Source organism: Tenrec ecaudatus, chromosome 13 (assembly GCF_050624435.1).
Source record: "Tenrec ecaudatus isolate mTenEca1 chromosome 13, mTenEca1.hap1, whole genome shotgun sequence".
Taxonomy (NCBI): Eukaryota; Metazoa; Chordata; class Mammalia; order Afrosoricida; family Tenrecidae; genus Tenrec; species Tenrec ecaudatus.
The window spans coordinates 136,414,868-136,429,092 of NC_134542.1; the positions used below are offsets into that span (position 1 = coordinate 136,414,868).

The 14,225-nt window shown below is 45.1% G+C and overlaps 2 protein-coding genes across 3 annotated transcripts in view; one reads left to right on the forward strand and one right to left on the reverse strand.

Moving 5' to 3' along the window:
- GPR39 (G protein-coupled receptor 39) overlaps positions 1 to 9,379 on the forward strand; it is a 240,955-nt gene extending 231,576 nt beyond the window's left edge. The window contains exon 2 of the mRNA XM_075530281.1: positions 769 to 9,379. Coding sequence (XP_075386396.1) covers positions 769 to 1,343 — 575 coding nt within the window. The 3' untranslated portion in view covers positions 1,344 to 9,379. The remainder of the gene's footprint in view (positions 1 to 768) is intronic.
- The window catches only part of LYPD1 (LY6/PLAUR domain containing 1), a 74,305-nt gene continuing 60,849 nt past the window's right edge, over positions 770 to 14,225 (reverse strand). For both annotated transcript variants that reach the window (XM_075530284.1, XM_075530283.1), the window contains one exon: positions 770 to 1,835. In XM_075530284.1, coding sequence (XP_075386399.1) covers positions 1,600 to 1,835 — 236 coding nt within the window. In that variant the 3' untranslated portion in view covers positions 770 to 1,599. The remainder of the gene's footprint in view (positions 1,836 to 14,225) is intronic.

The window sequence follows — 14,225 nt, forward strand, 5'->3', positions numbered from 1 at the left end:
TTTTTCTAGCAACCGAGCAGAAGTCTAGCAAGCACAAGTCTCCCCGTCTTGACCCCTATAGAGCACACTGGCTGGAGGCTCACCTCTCAAGTTGGCCCTGTTTTTGGCTGCTGACCTCGCAGCTCTGTGCTGTAATGACAATAAGCAGTTTACAGGCTGACCCCTAGGGCCACAGGGTGGGAGAGATTTATATATGTGCATATATATATGCATCTAGAAAGAAGCAGATGCAGATGCTATACATGCATGTATCCCCTCCCTGCACGTTATGTCCAAAGAGCAATCTCTGCTATAGGCCGGGCCCGATCTTGCTTTCCTTGAAACCGGGGTAATCAAATGCACTTTGTCACCACTGAAGGCCCGTGACTTGAAAACAGCCATGTGGTCATTATTTAGAATGCACTCCTTAAAATGGGTACCTGGTTTATAAGCACCCCAGCTCTGTGGACCACATAAAATGATTCCATGCTAAACAGGCATCCACAAGAAACCATGTTTGAATTAACAGGTATCCACAGGTGGACGTGAACTGTCAAAAGCATTTAATGGTCTTTAATACAGCCAATCCCCCAGCCTTGAGAGAGGGTTAAATCGTTTTTTGGCTAGTGGCAAAAGCAGCTGCCAAGCACATTGAGAAACTGGTACCATTTCCTGGCCGGTAAGCACAGAACAGAGGGGCTAAGCAGTTTGGGGGTTTTTTTCCCCCTTGGTTCTCATGTTGTATGTCCTTTCTCTTTTCCTTCCCCCCCCCACCCCCTCCCTGCTCAGGGCTGATCGTGGTGACCTTAGCCGTGTGCTGGATGCCAAACCAGATTCGCAGGATCCTGGCTGCCGCCAAACCCAAGCACGACTGGACCAGGGCCTACTTCCGCGCGTATATGATCCTGCTGCCCTTCTCTGACACCTTCTTCTACCTCAGCTCCGTGGTCAACCCGCTGCTCTACAACGTATCCTCGCAGCAGTTCCGCAGCGTCTTCTGGCAGGTGCTGTGCTGTCGCCTGACGCTGCAGCACGCCAACCGCGACAAGTGGCTGCGCGCCCCGCTGCGCGCGCCCCTGGACAGCACCCGCTCCTCCCGCCGCCTGATCTTCCGCCCCTCCTGGCGACACTCGTCCTCAAGGAAGCCCGCCAAGGCGTTCTTCAGCACGTTCCAGAGCGCCGAGCCCGCCGGCCAAGAGCTCGCACAAGTGGCTCTCACTTCCCCGGAGCCAAACTCTGCCCCGACGACGCCAGCCGGCGACGCTGCGGACTCCCATAGTCCCACGGAGTGCGGTCCCCCGCAGCGCGCCCCAGCAGAGGGGGCGCCAGAAGCTGGGGTCACGGTCAAGGCAGGTGTCTTCTGAGAGCGGATTCCTCGGCGTGCAGCGGGGCTGCGACCGTGTCCTTCAAGCACGCACTGAAAACTCTGCCAGAGGGAATGGATTCAGAGCTTACAAAAATGTTTGACCCCGAGCTCTTTCGTTACTTGCAAGAGAACAAAAAAAGGACATGGACTACCCTCCCCCCCCCTTTACCAAGAAGACAGGGACCCCCAGAAAAACGTGGCCAGAGGAGGAGGTGGGGCCGCAGGAGAGCAACAGAGGCGCAGCCGGGGCTCCTTCAGCAGCGTGCCAAGAGGTGGGCTAGTTTCAGAAGCAGGGCAGTGGTAGGGAGCGCCGGGCTCAGGGCTGTGGCCGCGCTGCCCCTCTTCTTGGGCCGGGGCCCATTGCACAGCGGTGTGTTGCAACAGCTGATGCACACGGAGTTCAGCTTCCCCGGGGAGCAGAAGGACTGGTACCCCGCTGAGGCGATGAGGCAGGCTGCAGACGACGCGCAGGACTTGCGGTACAGGATTCCTGCAACACACCCAAAGCAGCACGGTTAGCGTGAGCTGGACCGAGTCCGCCTCCAGGGCCACAGCTCAGTACCCACCCTAAGTCAAGTCGGGACACACCAAGGGACCAGGGAGCGCCCTGCTGTTTGTTGGAGCCTTCTGAAAAACAACATCTATTGTTAAGGGTGCAGTCCTCACTTCACCATTTGGGACAAAAGCAGGGTGACAATGACAGGTGAGAAGTCTGATGTCTTCACAAAAGTCCAAAGCCCAGCTCATTGCCATTGGTTGGGTCTGACTCACAGTGACCCTATAAGACGGGGTAGAACTGTCCCTGTGGGCTTTTTAGACTAACTCTTTATAGGAGTAGAAAGTCTGGTCTTTTCTTCTGCAGCGTGGCTGAGGGTTTGCAGTTGCTGACCACTTCCTGAGAGGTCAGATAAAACACCCTCCAACCTTGTTACCCACGATTCCTCCCGCAGTACTCTACAGGGCTTGGCAATTTGTTGCTGTGGTCACATAGAACTCATGATGATGGAAATTCTTAGGAGCTATAAAGAGTTGCAATTAAGGATCATAAAACACTAGGATACAGTTCTTCCACCAGCACAGCCTCGTAGTCCTGGGTCCCTTTGGCCTCCTGCCCTGCTCTAGCAAGGGGTTTCAAAGCTCTTTTAAGAGCTGAATACGTGGCCAGATATACCCAACTCTACCAGCAAGCCTCTTGCATAAAGGCACGGGGCTTTCTTGTTCTGTAGGTCTGGAAGCCCGCTGCCACGCTTGTAGTTCTGCTGCTGCTTCCTTGGCGGTGGGGAGGCTGGCTACCTTTCATCTCTGCCATAGCAAAAGTGATCAAACTCGTCAGGGTTCCATGGACTTTGGGTGATCCAATCCTGGTGACGGGCCACAAGCGCCTCACCTTGCCGTAGTCCTGCCTAGTCGTTTAGTGGGCTAGATGGGCCACATCAAGTACTTTACCATACACTGTTAAAAATCAAAGTCTATTAAGGCAGAGTTGAGACTATATACTAGGCCCCAAAGCTCTCTATTACCAAGTACATTTTCTTGAGAGAGGGAATATAATGCCAGGGAGCAGCAGTTATTGTTTTTACTACATGTGCTTATCAGGTACCTTCTGAAGTAGTCCTGATTGACAGTATGTCCAGTTTTGTCACCCCCACACCGTCCCATGGAGAAAGTCTGAAGTGTGCGTCTCTTAGAACTCACAACTATCTGCCAAGTCGCTATTGCAAGGTCATCAATATCACTCACTATTTGGGCACATATGAGACTGGAGGGCTCTTTAAACACCACTCCACCGCTCAGAGAGCAAACTCTGAGGTCGAAATGGTAGCATGTTGTTGGGTGCCAGGGAGACAGTTTCACTTCATAGGGACCCTGCGTACAGAAGGCAGCCCTGCCTTGTTGTGCTCTATCATCAAGTGGTTCTATTTGAGCTCGCTGTTGCAGCTACGGTGTCTGACTCTCCTTGACTGTCTTCCTTCTGTTCCCTGACCCTCTCGATTACTAAGCATTATTCCTTATCCGGCATCTGTTCTCTCCTTAAGAGCTGTCCAAAGTACATGATTCAAAATCTGACTGTACTTCTTTCAAGACGGATGTGTTTGTTCTGGCATTCCACAGGGCGTCCGACAGTCCTGACCAACAGCACACTGCAGTGCATCAGCTCTTCACTCATCCTTATGCACCGTCCCGCTTTCACATGCATGACGTGAGTGAGAAACAATGGCTAGCTTCTGCCAGATGCACCTTAGTACTTAAAGCAGTGGTTCTCAACCTTCTGAACGCCCCGGCCCTTTCATACAGTTCCTCATGTTGTGCTGACCCCCAGCCATAAAATTATTTTCATTGCTACTTCCTGTCATTTTGCTACTGTTATGAATCGGGGCACCCCTGTAAAAGGGTCGTTCGACAGCCCCCCAAAGGGGTCTCAACCCACAGGTTGAGAATTGCCTTAAAGTAATATCTTTGCACGTTAACCCTTTAAAAAGGGCTTGTGCAACATGACCTCAACGTCATGTCATTTGATTTCTTGACTGAAGCGCCCAGGATTTCATTTGTTCAGTAAAATGAAATCCTTGGCAACTTCGGTCTGTTCTTGGTTTAGCATGATGTTGTCCATGGTCCACTTGTATTTCTGCTTTCTTTACATGAGTTTCAATGTAGACTGCAGTCTTTGATCTTTATCAGTAAGTGTTTTAAGGCCCCTTCACTTTCAGCAAGCAAGGATGTATAAGGTGCATATATGAAGTATTCTATCACCTTCAGTCTACCATGGATCAAACTTGCAGTCAAGATCCATTGATAATTACTGACAGATGGAATCTGAAAGCCACAGCAACAGAGGAGGAGGAACCATTGCTGGACAGTAGGAGCTTGGTGTGGAAATGAAGCCTGAGCGTGCATGAGAGCATTCTTCAAAGCTACTGACTTCTTCCACGTAGCTGCAGCAGTCATCTCACTGAAAGCCAGCCTATGGTTTGGAGCCTGTTGGAGGCAGTGTAGGCCTAGCTCCATAGCCTTTTCCGCTGTGACTTTCATAAACAAATTGCCATCGATCTCCTCCAAGATACTTCTCAAAACAAACCCCCAAACCTCACTGCGTTGAGTCCTTGCTGACTCCCAGCGACCCCTTGTGGGTTTCCAGACTAACTCTACAACAGTAGAAAGTTCAGTCTTTCTCCTGAAGAGCTGCTTGTGCTTTGAGACACCACCAGGCTCCTGCTGAGGTACGTGCAGGTGGCTTCACAGAGGCAACCTTTTGTTGAGTAGTCCAATGCTTAACCCTCTGTGCCACCTAAAGACTCCTTGCCACACATCGGGGTCTTGGATTATCCTTTGGTTTCTTAAAGCTCAAGTAGTAGCTCAGCTCACCTTTATATGGATGTAAACAGACCAACCATCAAGATGCCACCGGACCAGTCAGAACCAACTTGGTGGCAAAAGCAGCAAGCTTCAGCGCTTCCCTAGATGCCTCGTATTGTTCTAGGGACTCGAGAGTAACAGCTCCTTTCCTTCTACAACCACCCCAGTGAACAAAGTCACTGTGATCTCGCCCATGCTCTTCATGGGAAGCCTGAGGGTCAGCCAGAGAGGTTCAATCTACCCAAGGTGGCACAACTAGAAAGTGGAGGAGCAAGACGTTGATCCCACTGTCCACACTCTGCATGGTCAAGTCTGTACTACTTTATGGCAAAGAGTCCATCTCAAAAATGGCATTTGGGCCTTATAGTGCATCATCAAAAGTAGCTTGTGCTGTGTGGAAAGAAGAGCTGTTTTATTTCTATATATATATATGTATTTGATGGATGACATTCTGTATTAAAACTCAGGCCTCGAATCGAATGGTTTTTCTGGTGAGGCCGACTCCTGGCAGGTGGGGTGGAAAGAGGTCCTTTTACTTTGCATCCCCACCCACCCCTGAGAATCGCTGCTCTGGATGCTGTGGACACAGTCGAGAACTGAACTGCCTCACGCTTGGAGGTGGGAGAGAAAGGGGTACTTTACACTTACATTAAAGCATGTCACAATTTTCCATAACTGCGTCTTCGTAAGGAGCCATTTTCTAACATTCTTACAAAGTCCTGAAAGGTGACCTCATGTCTGGAGGGGAGGGTTGGGGCCTGGGGAAGCAACACTTTGATTCTGAAGGACCGTGCTGTCGGGCGCCGTCTACGGATAGATTTCCCACAGACTGTGTGTGTTCAGTACATTGCCATTCTAAGAAGTTAACTTTCACTCATTGTATGGTTAATCATTAATATTTAAAACACTGCTATTTGACATTTCTGCTTCAATTAGCTTTTTTTCTTTTTACATGCTTTTGAAAACTCCCCGAAATTGTGTACATATTTTCCCCTATCAATAATTCAACCAGATATGGTGAAAACACCCTGGGCCCCCACCCCTCCGGGTCAAGTCCAAGTCCCTCCCTTGAGGTAAGCACTGCTGAGTTTTCTATGCTTCCTTCAATGCCTCGTTCTGTATGTTTTACATATGTGCTCATGGGAAAATAAAGCCCATTTCTGTGCAGACATGTATTAATGGTATCACATCCCATAATCAGTGTTCCCAATTGCCTTTTGAGCTGGTTTTATATATAAATTCCTGGCCATGGCATGAGGTTACAGAAAGCTACAGGAGAGATTCTGAAGGAGCAAAGAGAAAGGTACCCACAGAGCCACCATCTGCTGAGTCGTCAGCATCATTAGGAGACCATTTATCTTCAAGAATCACCCAGAGCATATCTATGGCGAGGTGTTGGCTCTCACGTTGGGGTTCATTACACCCCAAATAAGGCTCTCTAAAGGGAACTGCTAAGAGCGCAATAAAAAGACGACATTTTTCTGGGCTTAAAATTAGAAGGACTTCCAGAGCAAGATACCAAACTAGGCAAATATGTTACGTGGACTCTGTACATGTAGACACCAGAGACCCACTGCAAGAGAGGAGGGACAATCCGGAACCCCGAGCTTTGGGGAAACGGATAGAAAAATGGATTAAATACCAACCAGAAGCCGAATGGAAGTGATCAGAGGGAAGAAAGGTGAGTGAGTTATTGGCTAGTCAACACAGCACAACCATCGTCAATCTTTGTAAGCACTAGTCCATCCAGGCAGTGGTCTGCAACCACAAAGGTGAGATCTGTCCTTGTTCTCTGTAATCTCTTGCTGACCATAAATGTGGTCAGTCTTTTGCCTCGCCCACCAATGGCTGGTCACATTCTATGCCCCCCTTCCATTCCCAGCTCCCCTGTGCTGCCTGAAGCTGGAATTTAGTGGATTGGGTGCCACTGTTTACACCTTCAAGTCTGGAGGTACTTGAACCCCACCTCATCAAACACAGCACCGGGGCCCTAGCCACCCCCCATAGAATTGGTGTGTTAAGCTAGGTAGACTAGAGACACAAATTCAGTGACACTCATAAATGTGCAAGAGCAAGTTTTCTATCAAGACGTAGTTATATATCAGGAAAACTCCCCAGCCCGGTCCCGATTAAGTCCTTAGCCAATAAGTCTGATACGAGTGCATAAATCCCTCTAAAGACCCATGCAGTGATGCGAAATGCAGCAAGACCATAGTGGGTACAAATACTTGTGGCTCCGGTGGCAGCAAGGGAAGCAAGTCTCAGTGTGGCTCCCTGTGGCATGTCAACAGGCAGGTGAAAGGAGAGAGAGTGTGGTCTGCCTCCAGGGAGAAAGAGGTAAGGAGGCTGGCCTCGGAAAGCCATTTAATCTTGGTTTAAATGGCTGCAACCTGACTGACAGGCGAAACTCAGCCCACATGTTCGTATGGGAGCCATGTCGGCACAGAAAACCTAACTCACATTTGGGAACAACTTCCAACAGTGCCGCGAGTTATTGTTTTTTCTTTCTGTTGTTTACCAGCTTTCCCCGGGGGGGGGGGGAGGGGGGAGGGTGGACTGTTCTTCCCCCCTTGTTCCACCCCCTGTGAGTCAGCAACCATACCCACATGGCTCCACCTCCTTTGTACCTCCTGTGGCCACACCTACTGGGAGTTATTGCCCATTCTTATGATCCAGATCATGAAGAAACAAGTGACCATACAGGCAAAACTGCCCTCCACATTGCTATCCAAAAAACCTAAACTCACTGCCGTTCAGAGAATTTTGACTCATAGCAACAACACAGAACTGCCCGTTGGGGTTTCCAATACTTTTAAATCTCTACAGGAGAAGCCAGCCTCATCTTTCTTCTGTGGGGCAGCTAGTGAACAGCAAGTCCTAAAGAGGTGAACTGCTAAGAGACAAAGGTATGACAGGAAACCCAATTATGAGACAATAGAAAGGAACAACTTCGGGTGTGATCCAAATTCCAGAACAGGAAGAAATAAAGGGCACAGAAAAGTTGTTAAGGAGTTGTTTAACATCATGAAAGAAATGATAAGCGGAACAAACATTCAAGGATGGACACCACAGGAAAACCACCATGACCTACCATAACCACACTTTCCAAAACCAGGTAATCCTGAGAGCATCTTTGGAAAGATAAAAAAGTTACTACAAAAAGGAACCGGTAAGACTTAGATCTGATTTCTCAACCGAAACTGTGCAGGCAGGAGGCAATGGGATAATAGATATCAAAATTTCAAAAAAAAATTGCTCTCCTGGAATCATGTACCCACAAAAGTGATCCCCCAGATGATGGTGAAATGAGGACATTGCCAAATGAACAGAAATTAAGGGCATTCCCTTGACACAGAACTAACCACAGTAGACAACACAATCCAGAAATCACCCAGTTAGGGAAGTTGACATGTAAAAGAATCTACAAGACTGAAAATAAGGAACCAGAGATATCAATTAGTAACCATGATTAATTACAATGTTAATAGAAGGAATAATATTGTTAAAGAACTTTCAAACTTAGAGAAGACCAAGTGTGTTTCAAGACAGAACAGACTGATTTAAACTTGGAAAGGAGTTAATATAGGGAAATCTCAAAGAAAATGAATAAACCTCATCAAAGTAAAAATGAGAAAAAACATAAAATTTTAGTCTGCAATAAAACAGAGATGAAGAAAATGACAGGAAAATCTACAATGAACTCAGCACAGAAAAAAACACTTGGTAGGTAGAAAACCTCAACAGCACAAAACAAAAGCACACAACACACAGTAAAATGAGAGCAATAAACTTATACCTATTCACAATGACAATGACTGTAAATGAATTAAACACACCAGTCAAGACACAGAGGGTAGTACAATTAATGAGAAACCAGTCAATAAGTGGTACACACCAGACAGACCACAGACACAAAGATTAGATCAAAAAAACAAAAAAATCAAAGGATGAAAAAGCATGCATTTTATAAAAGCTTAAGTACAAATATTAATTTCTGATAAAATATACTTTAAGGCAAAATCCAGAATAAGAGATAAGGAAGAACATTATTTAGTGTATAAAGAGTCAATTGAACAAGACAACTTAACCATCTCTATGTAAGAACCATAAAAGCATCCAAAAACATGAATCAAATTGCTACAGGATTGAAGACCAAAGCAGACAAGTCTACGGGGACAGTGAGAGACTTTACTTATCACAAAGGATAGGACAACTAGAGAGGGAGTTCAAAATGACATGGAGGGCAAAACAACGCAATCAGCCAATTTCACTTCACCGACCTTACAGAGCACTCTGGTCAACAACACAACAGACGCTCTTCCCAGTGCACGCAGCACGTGCTCCAGAATACACATCTGCGAGGCCATGAAGGGAGGCTTGAGAAATGTAAAATGTCAAGTTATTATCAAGAATTCTCACAGATCACATTATAAAATTAGAAATCAATAGGACGGGCACAATAAAACAGCCAAATGCACAGACCATGGACACAAAGAAAGAGTAGAACAACCCACTCACAAAACTACTAGGTAAAAGAAGAAATGAAAAAGGAACTTACAGATTTTTAAAGACATGAGAATAAAAATGACATTCCACTGGGATACAGCATCAGCAGTGCTCAGAGTGCCATCTGTAGCAGCAAACACATCAGAAAAGAAGAAAAATCTCTACCAATTAGAAAAGAGCAAATTACAGTAATCAGAAGAAAAGAACTCACAGAACTACAGCAGAAATAAATGAAACAGAAAATGAAAATAACAGCAAGAAATAACAGCAAGTTGATTCTTTGAAAGGAGTCAACCACGGGTAAATTTAGCAGAGGGGAAGCTTTGAAAAACATGAATAAGAAATGAAATGAGCAACATTGTAGCAGAACCAACTGACATGAAAAATGATTTAAAAAATACTATGAAGAACTGTGCTCCAACTAATTTGAAAGAGGAAATGGGAAAATTTCTAGAAACAACAATTAAACTAACATGCATTTAAGTAGAAAGCCTGAATGGATCCATAATAAAAGAAGAAATTTATCAGGACCTTAAAAACCTCCCAACAACAACAAAAAGAAGTTTAGGCTCACATGGCTTCACTGGTGAATACATTCCGAGGAGTCCTGATACCAATTTAACCCAAACAATTCCAGAATATTGAAAACGGTGGGAAACACTCAGAATTCATATTATGAAATGAGCATCGACAATCTCAATACCCAAATCAGGCAGAGAGATCAGTCAAAATAAACATTATAGACCAATATCCTACATGAATATAGATGCAAACTTTCTCACCCAAGTAATAGAGTCCAACAATTTATCTAAAAAATACATCATAATCAAGTAGTATTCGAACCAGGTATGGGAGGATGGTTCCACATTAGGAAAAATCAATGTCACTTATCACATAAAAGCAACAAAGGAAATGAACCACATGATCCTATCAACACAGAAAAAAACATTTGACGGAAATTCAACTCCCATTCCTAATGCACACACTGAACAAAAGTAGAAGGTAAATTCCTCAACATAAGACAGGGCATATTTGAAAAAATCAACCACTAATATTACTCTCAATGGAAATACACAGACAATTTTCTTCTTATGAAAGGATGCTCTGTTATGACCCCTGGTCAATATTGTGCTAGAAGCCTTAGGCAGAACAAGGCAGGGAAATTAAAGGCATCGATGTCTGAAAGCAGTAACATTCTACTTGCAGATTATACTTAGAAAATTCCAAAGATTTGGTGATAAAATTTTTGGAACTAACTGAAAGATTCAGCAAATTGGCAGGATAAAAGATCAACAAAAACAAAAAGTCAATTGGAATCCTTCATGCTCAACATTCCATTTGTAATAGCTCCCTAAAGTCGAAATACTTAAAAATAAAGTTAACCAGAAAAATACTTTTATTTTTCTGTACAAAGTAAACTACAGAACAGTACTATAGGAAAGCAAAGGAGACCTACCTAAATGGAATATACTCTGCTATGAATAGGAAGATTGAACGTCGTGAAAACATCAATACTACTGAAAGTGATCCGTAGATACAATGAAATTCCAGTCCAGATCCCAACATCATTCTTTAACGACTTAGAAAAACTAGTCACAAACTTTATAGGGGAAGGAAGGAGACCCGGGATGTGCAAAGCACTATAAAGTAGAATAAGGTGGGAGTCCTCTCATTCCCTGCGTTTAACTACACAGCCCATTAGTCCGAAGAGCCTGGTGCTGGTGCCCCTATCAGTGATAGGTGCACAGATGAATGAAAGAGCACGGAGAACCCCGAGGTAAATGCATCTACCCACTGACTGCTGATCTTTGACAAAGGGCAGTTGTAGTTAGGTGCCACTGAGTGGGTTCCCACCCATAGCAACCCCATGCACAACAAACACACGCTGCCTGGTCCTGTGCCCTCCGCACAATTATTCCTATGTTTGAGCTCATTGCTGCAGTCACCCTGCCAACCCATATCCTTGAGGGACTTCCTCTTTCGTTGCCCCTTTACCCCACACGGTGTCCCTCTTCAAGAACTGGTCTCTCCTGACGACATGTCCAAAGCAGGTAAGAGAAAGTCTCCCTAGCTTTGCCTCTACGGGGCACTCTGGCCATACTTCTTCCAAGACAGATCGGTCCGCTCAGTAGTGCACGGTACTTTCAATACTCTTCTCCGGCACCACAGTTCCAATCCATTGCCACTTGGCTGAAGCCCGTTAAGCAGGAAAGAGAGAGTCCCTTTAAGAAATGGTGCTGGCAGAACTGGCTATCGGGCTGCATTAGGATAAAACAGGACCCACAGGGCACATACAGCAATTCCAAAACAATCTCAAGATGAATTAAAGGCCTGAAGATCACCCGTGGAAAATAGTGACAAACCTAAGGACCCGAATACACCGTAGCACAAATACTCTATCAAACATAATGAAACACACAAACAACAGAAAACAAAATAGATTACCTCCTAAAAATTAGAGACTTAAATGCATGAGAAAACTTCACCAAAACTGTAAAAAGAGGTGAACCCATCGACAGGGGGATAGACTTGGCAATACCATACCAGAAAAAGGACTAATCTAAAAGCTATATTCAAAACTTTACCATATCCAGGTGGCCCAGTAAATGAAATGCTCGATATCATTATCTATCCATGAGATGCAAATCAGAATAACAATGAGCATCAATAGCCAAGTTCAAAAACACAGAAAACGACAAATGCTAGTGCGGGTGCGTACAGACTGGGATCCTCCTCCACCACTGCTGGGTCTACAAAATGGTACCATCAATGTGGAAAGCAGGTTGGTGTCTCTTCAAAAGTTGGGACTAAAGATGCCATATGACCCAGCAGTCCTCTAGTCGGTATATATGCTAGAAAATAAGAGTTATGATATGAATAGATGTGTGTCTATGTTTATTGCAATACTGTTTACAATAGCAAAAGCTGGAAACAACCCTAATGCCCATCAGTGAAAGAATGGCTAAACAACGTTGGTAGATATACCTAATTAAATACTATACGCTATAGAACAATGACGAATTGACAAAACACAAAACACATGGCTAAATCTGGATGACCTTATGCTGAGTAAGATTAGTAAGCACAAAAGGGCAAATACTGTATGAGATCACTGTTATACAAAGCCAAGAATAGGCTTGCACACTAAGATAAATGTTCTTGAAGATTACCAGGGACACATAGGGGAAGAGGGGAGAAGCCACAGACTGGGGGGTAGATGAGTGTTAATGTGATAAGCTGAAGGCAATACGAGGTAAGAGGGACGTTGAGAAAAAATTGCAAAGACGGGAAAACATTGGGAAGTTTGCAAGATTGAAGGGAAACACAGGTAAGTGTTGTTATATACACAAGTCTGCAACAGTGGAAATCCATAAGTAGAGGCTTGGATAAGCAAGTAGGCAGGAAATGAGCGTGCGCGCACGTGTGTGTGTTTTAGAAGAGGATATTTCTATATTCATATTCACTTCTGAATGGAGCCCTGGTGGTGTACTGGTTGTGCGTTGGGCTGCTAGCCACACACTTGGCAGTTTGAAACCACCAGCTGCTCCATGGGACAAAGATGAGGCTTTGTATTTTTGTAAAGAGTCACAGTCTTGGAAACCGTCAGGGGAAAGTTCTACCCTGTCCTAGAGGGTCACTATGAGTCAGCATGGACTCAGTGGCCATGAACTTATTTTACCTTGGATGCAAATTTATCCATGAATGTAGAACATAAAAGGCACAAAGTATGACAACTTCTTAGACATAACCAAACACCTTGAGGAAATGAACTGCCGCACCCGGGGATCAGGACCATCGTCTTGGGAGATACCAAGGCCACTTGGCACAATATAGTTCAGAGACAATGTTCTATGTACTAATATGGTGAGTAGCGACTATGGAAAAGCCATCTAAGGTACAACTCTTCGGATGGAGGACAGAGTAAATATTGAAAGGCACATGAAAACAAGTAATCCAGAGATTTTATGGACCACACAAGCATCAGCTTCCACAATCCTGAGTGCTGAAGAAGTAGATAGTACTGACTGCCAGTACCAATGGCTGCCTCTGAATTAGTACCAAGCGCACTGGATGGTCCTGGTCCAGTGGGAGGAAAGTATGGCACAGAACTCAAAATCATCAGAGACCAGGCTTCTTGGTTATGGAGACTGGTGCGACCCTAAAGATTGTGGCCATTGCCCTTCAGGTCTGGAAGTGAACTCACCTCGGAGTTAGAATGGTCCACAATTTAAGTCTCAAGGGTCAGCCTTTGCCCAAGGAGGAAGTTTAGGGAGTTCGGAAAGAAGGAGTGGAAACCAGAAACACAGGGAGGAAGGGGGACGTGATCACACACTGAGGGATGGCAATAGATCAGCCAAGTCAGACTGACTGTATGTGAATTATTAGATGTAAAACAGCGATCTGCTTTATAAACCTTCATCTATTTCAAAATAAAAAGTTAACAAAAGAAAAAGAAAAGACAGGTGACTCTAGGGATTCGAAAGAGGGTTCTGTCCATTGGCTGGCTGCCCAAGCCCCTGTCCTCTGAGGAAGCCCAGGAAGAAATGGAAGTGCTGGAATGAGCCAGGGGAATGCTCAGGGAATTGTAAGCCACTGTGGGCGCCCTTGGTGGAAGTGCACATTTTGGGAACTAGCGATGAGATGTCATTAAAGATGTTCAGGAACAAGTCTACTCTGGTCCTGTATGGCTGCTATGAGTTGGACTGACTCAAGGGCAGCGAGAGGAACAAGAAGGGAAGATATACAGACCCGAGAGAATCAGACTAAGTGGAGCAGAACTGGTTGTATTGGGATACGGAGATACTGATTTCGAAGACAATAAAAAGGAGGTAATTGCTCAATTCAAAACAAGTGGCAGTGGTAGGGAAGCAGGCTAGAGGTATTTATTAATAATATTAATGAAATAAACTCAAGATGTTAGAACCTTTGAGAAAATATAAAGGGGTTTTACTCCTTCTTTTGGTTGAATTTACACTGGTGGAAGTAACCCAGGCACAACTGCCTTACACAGACATGTGGT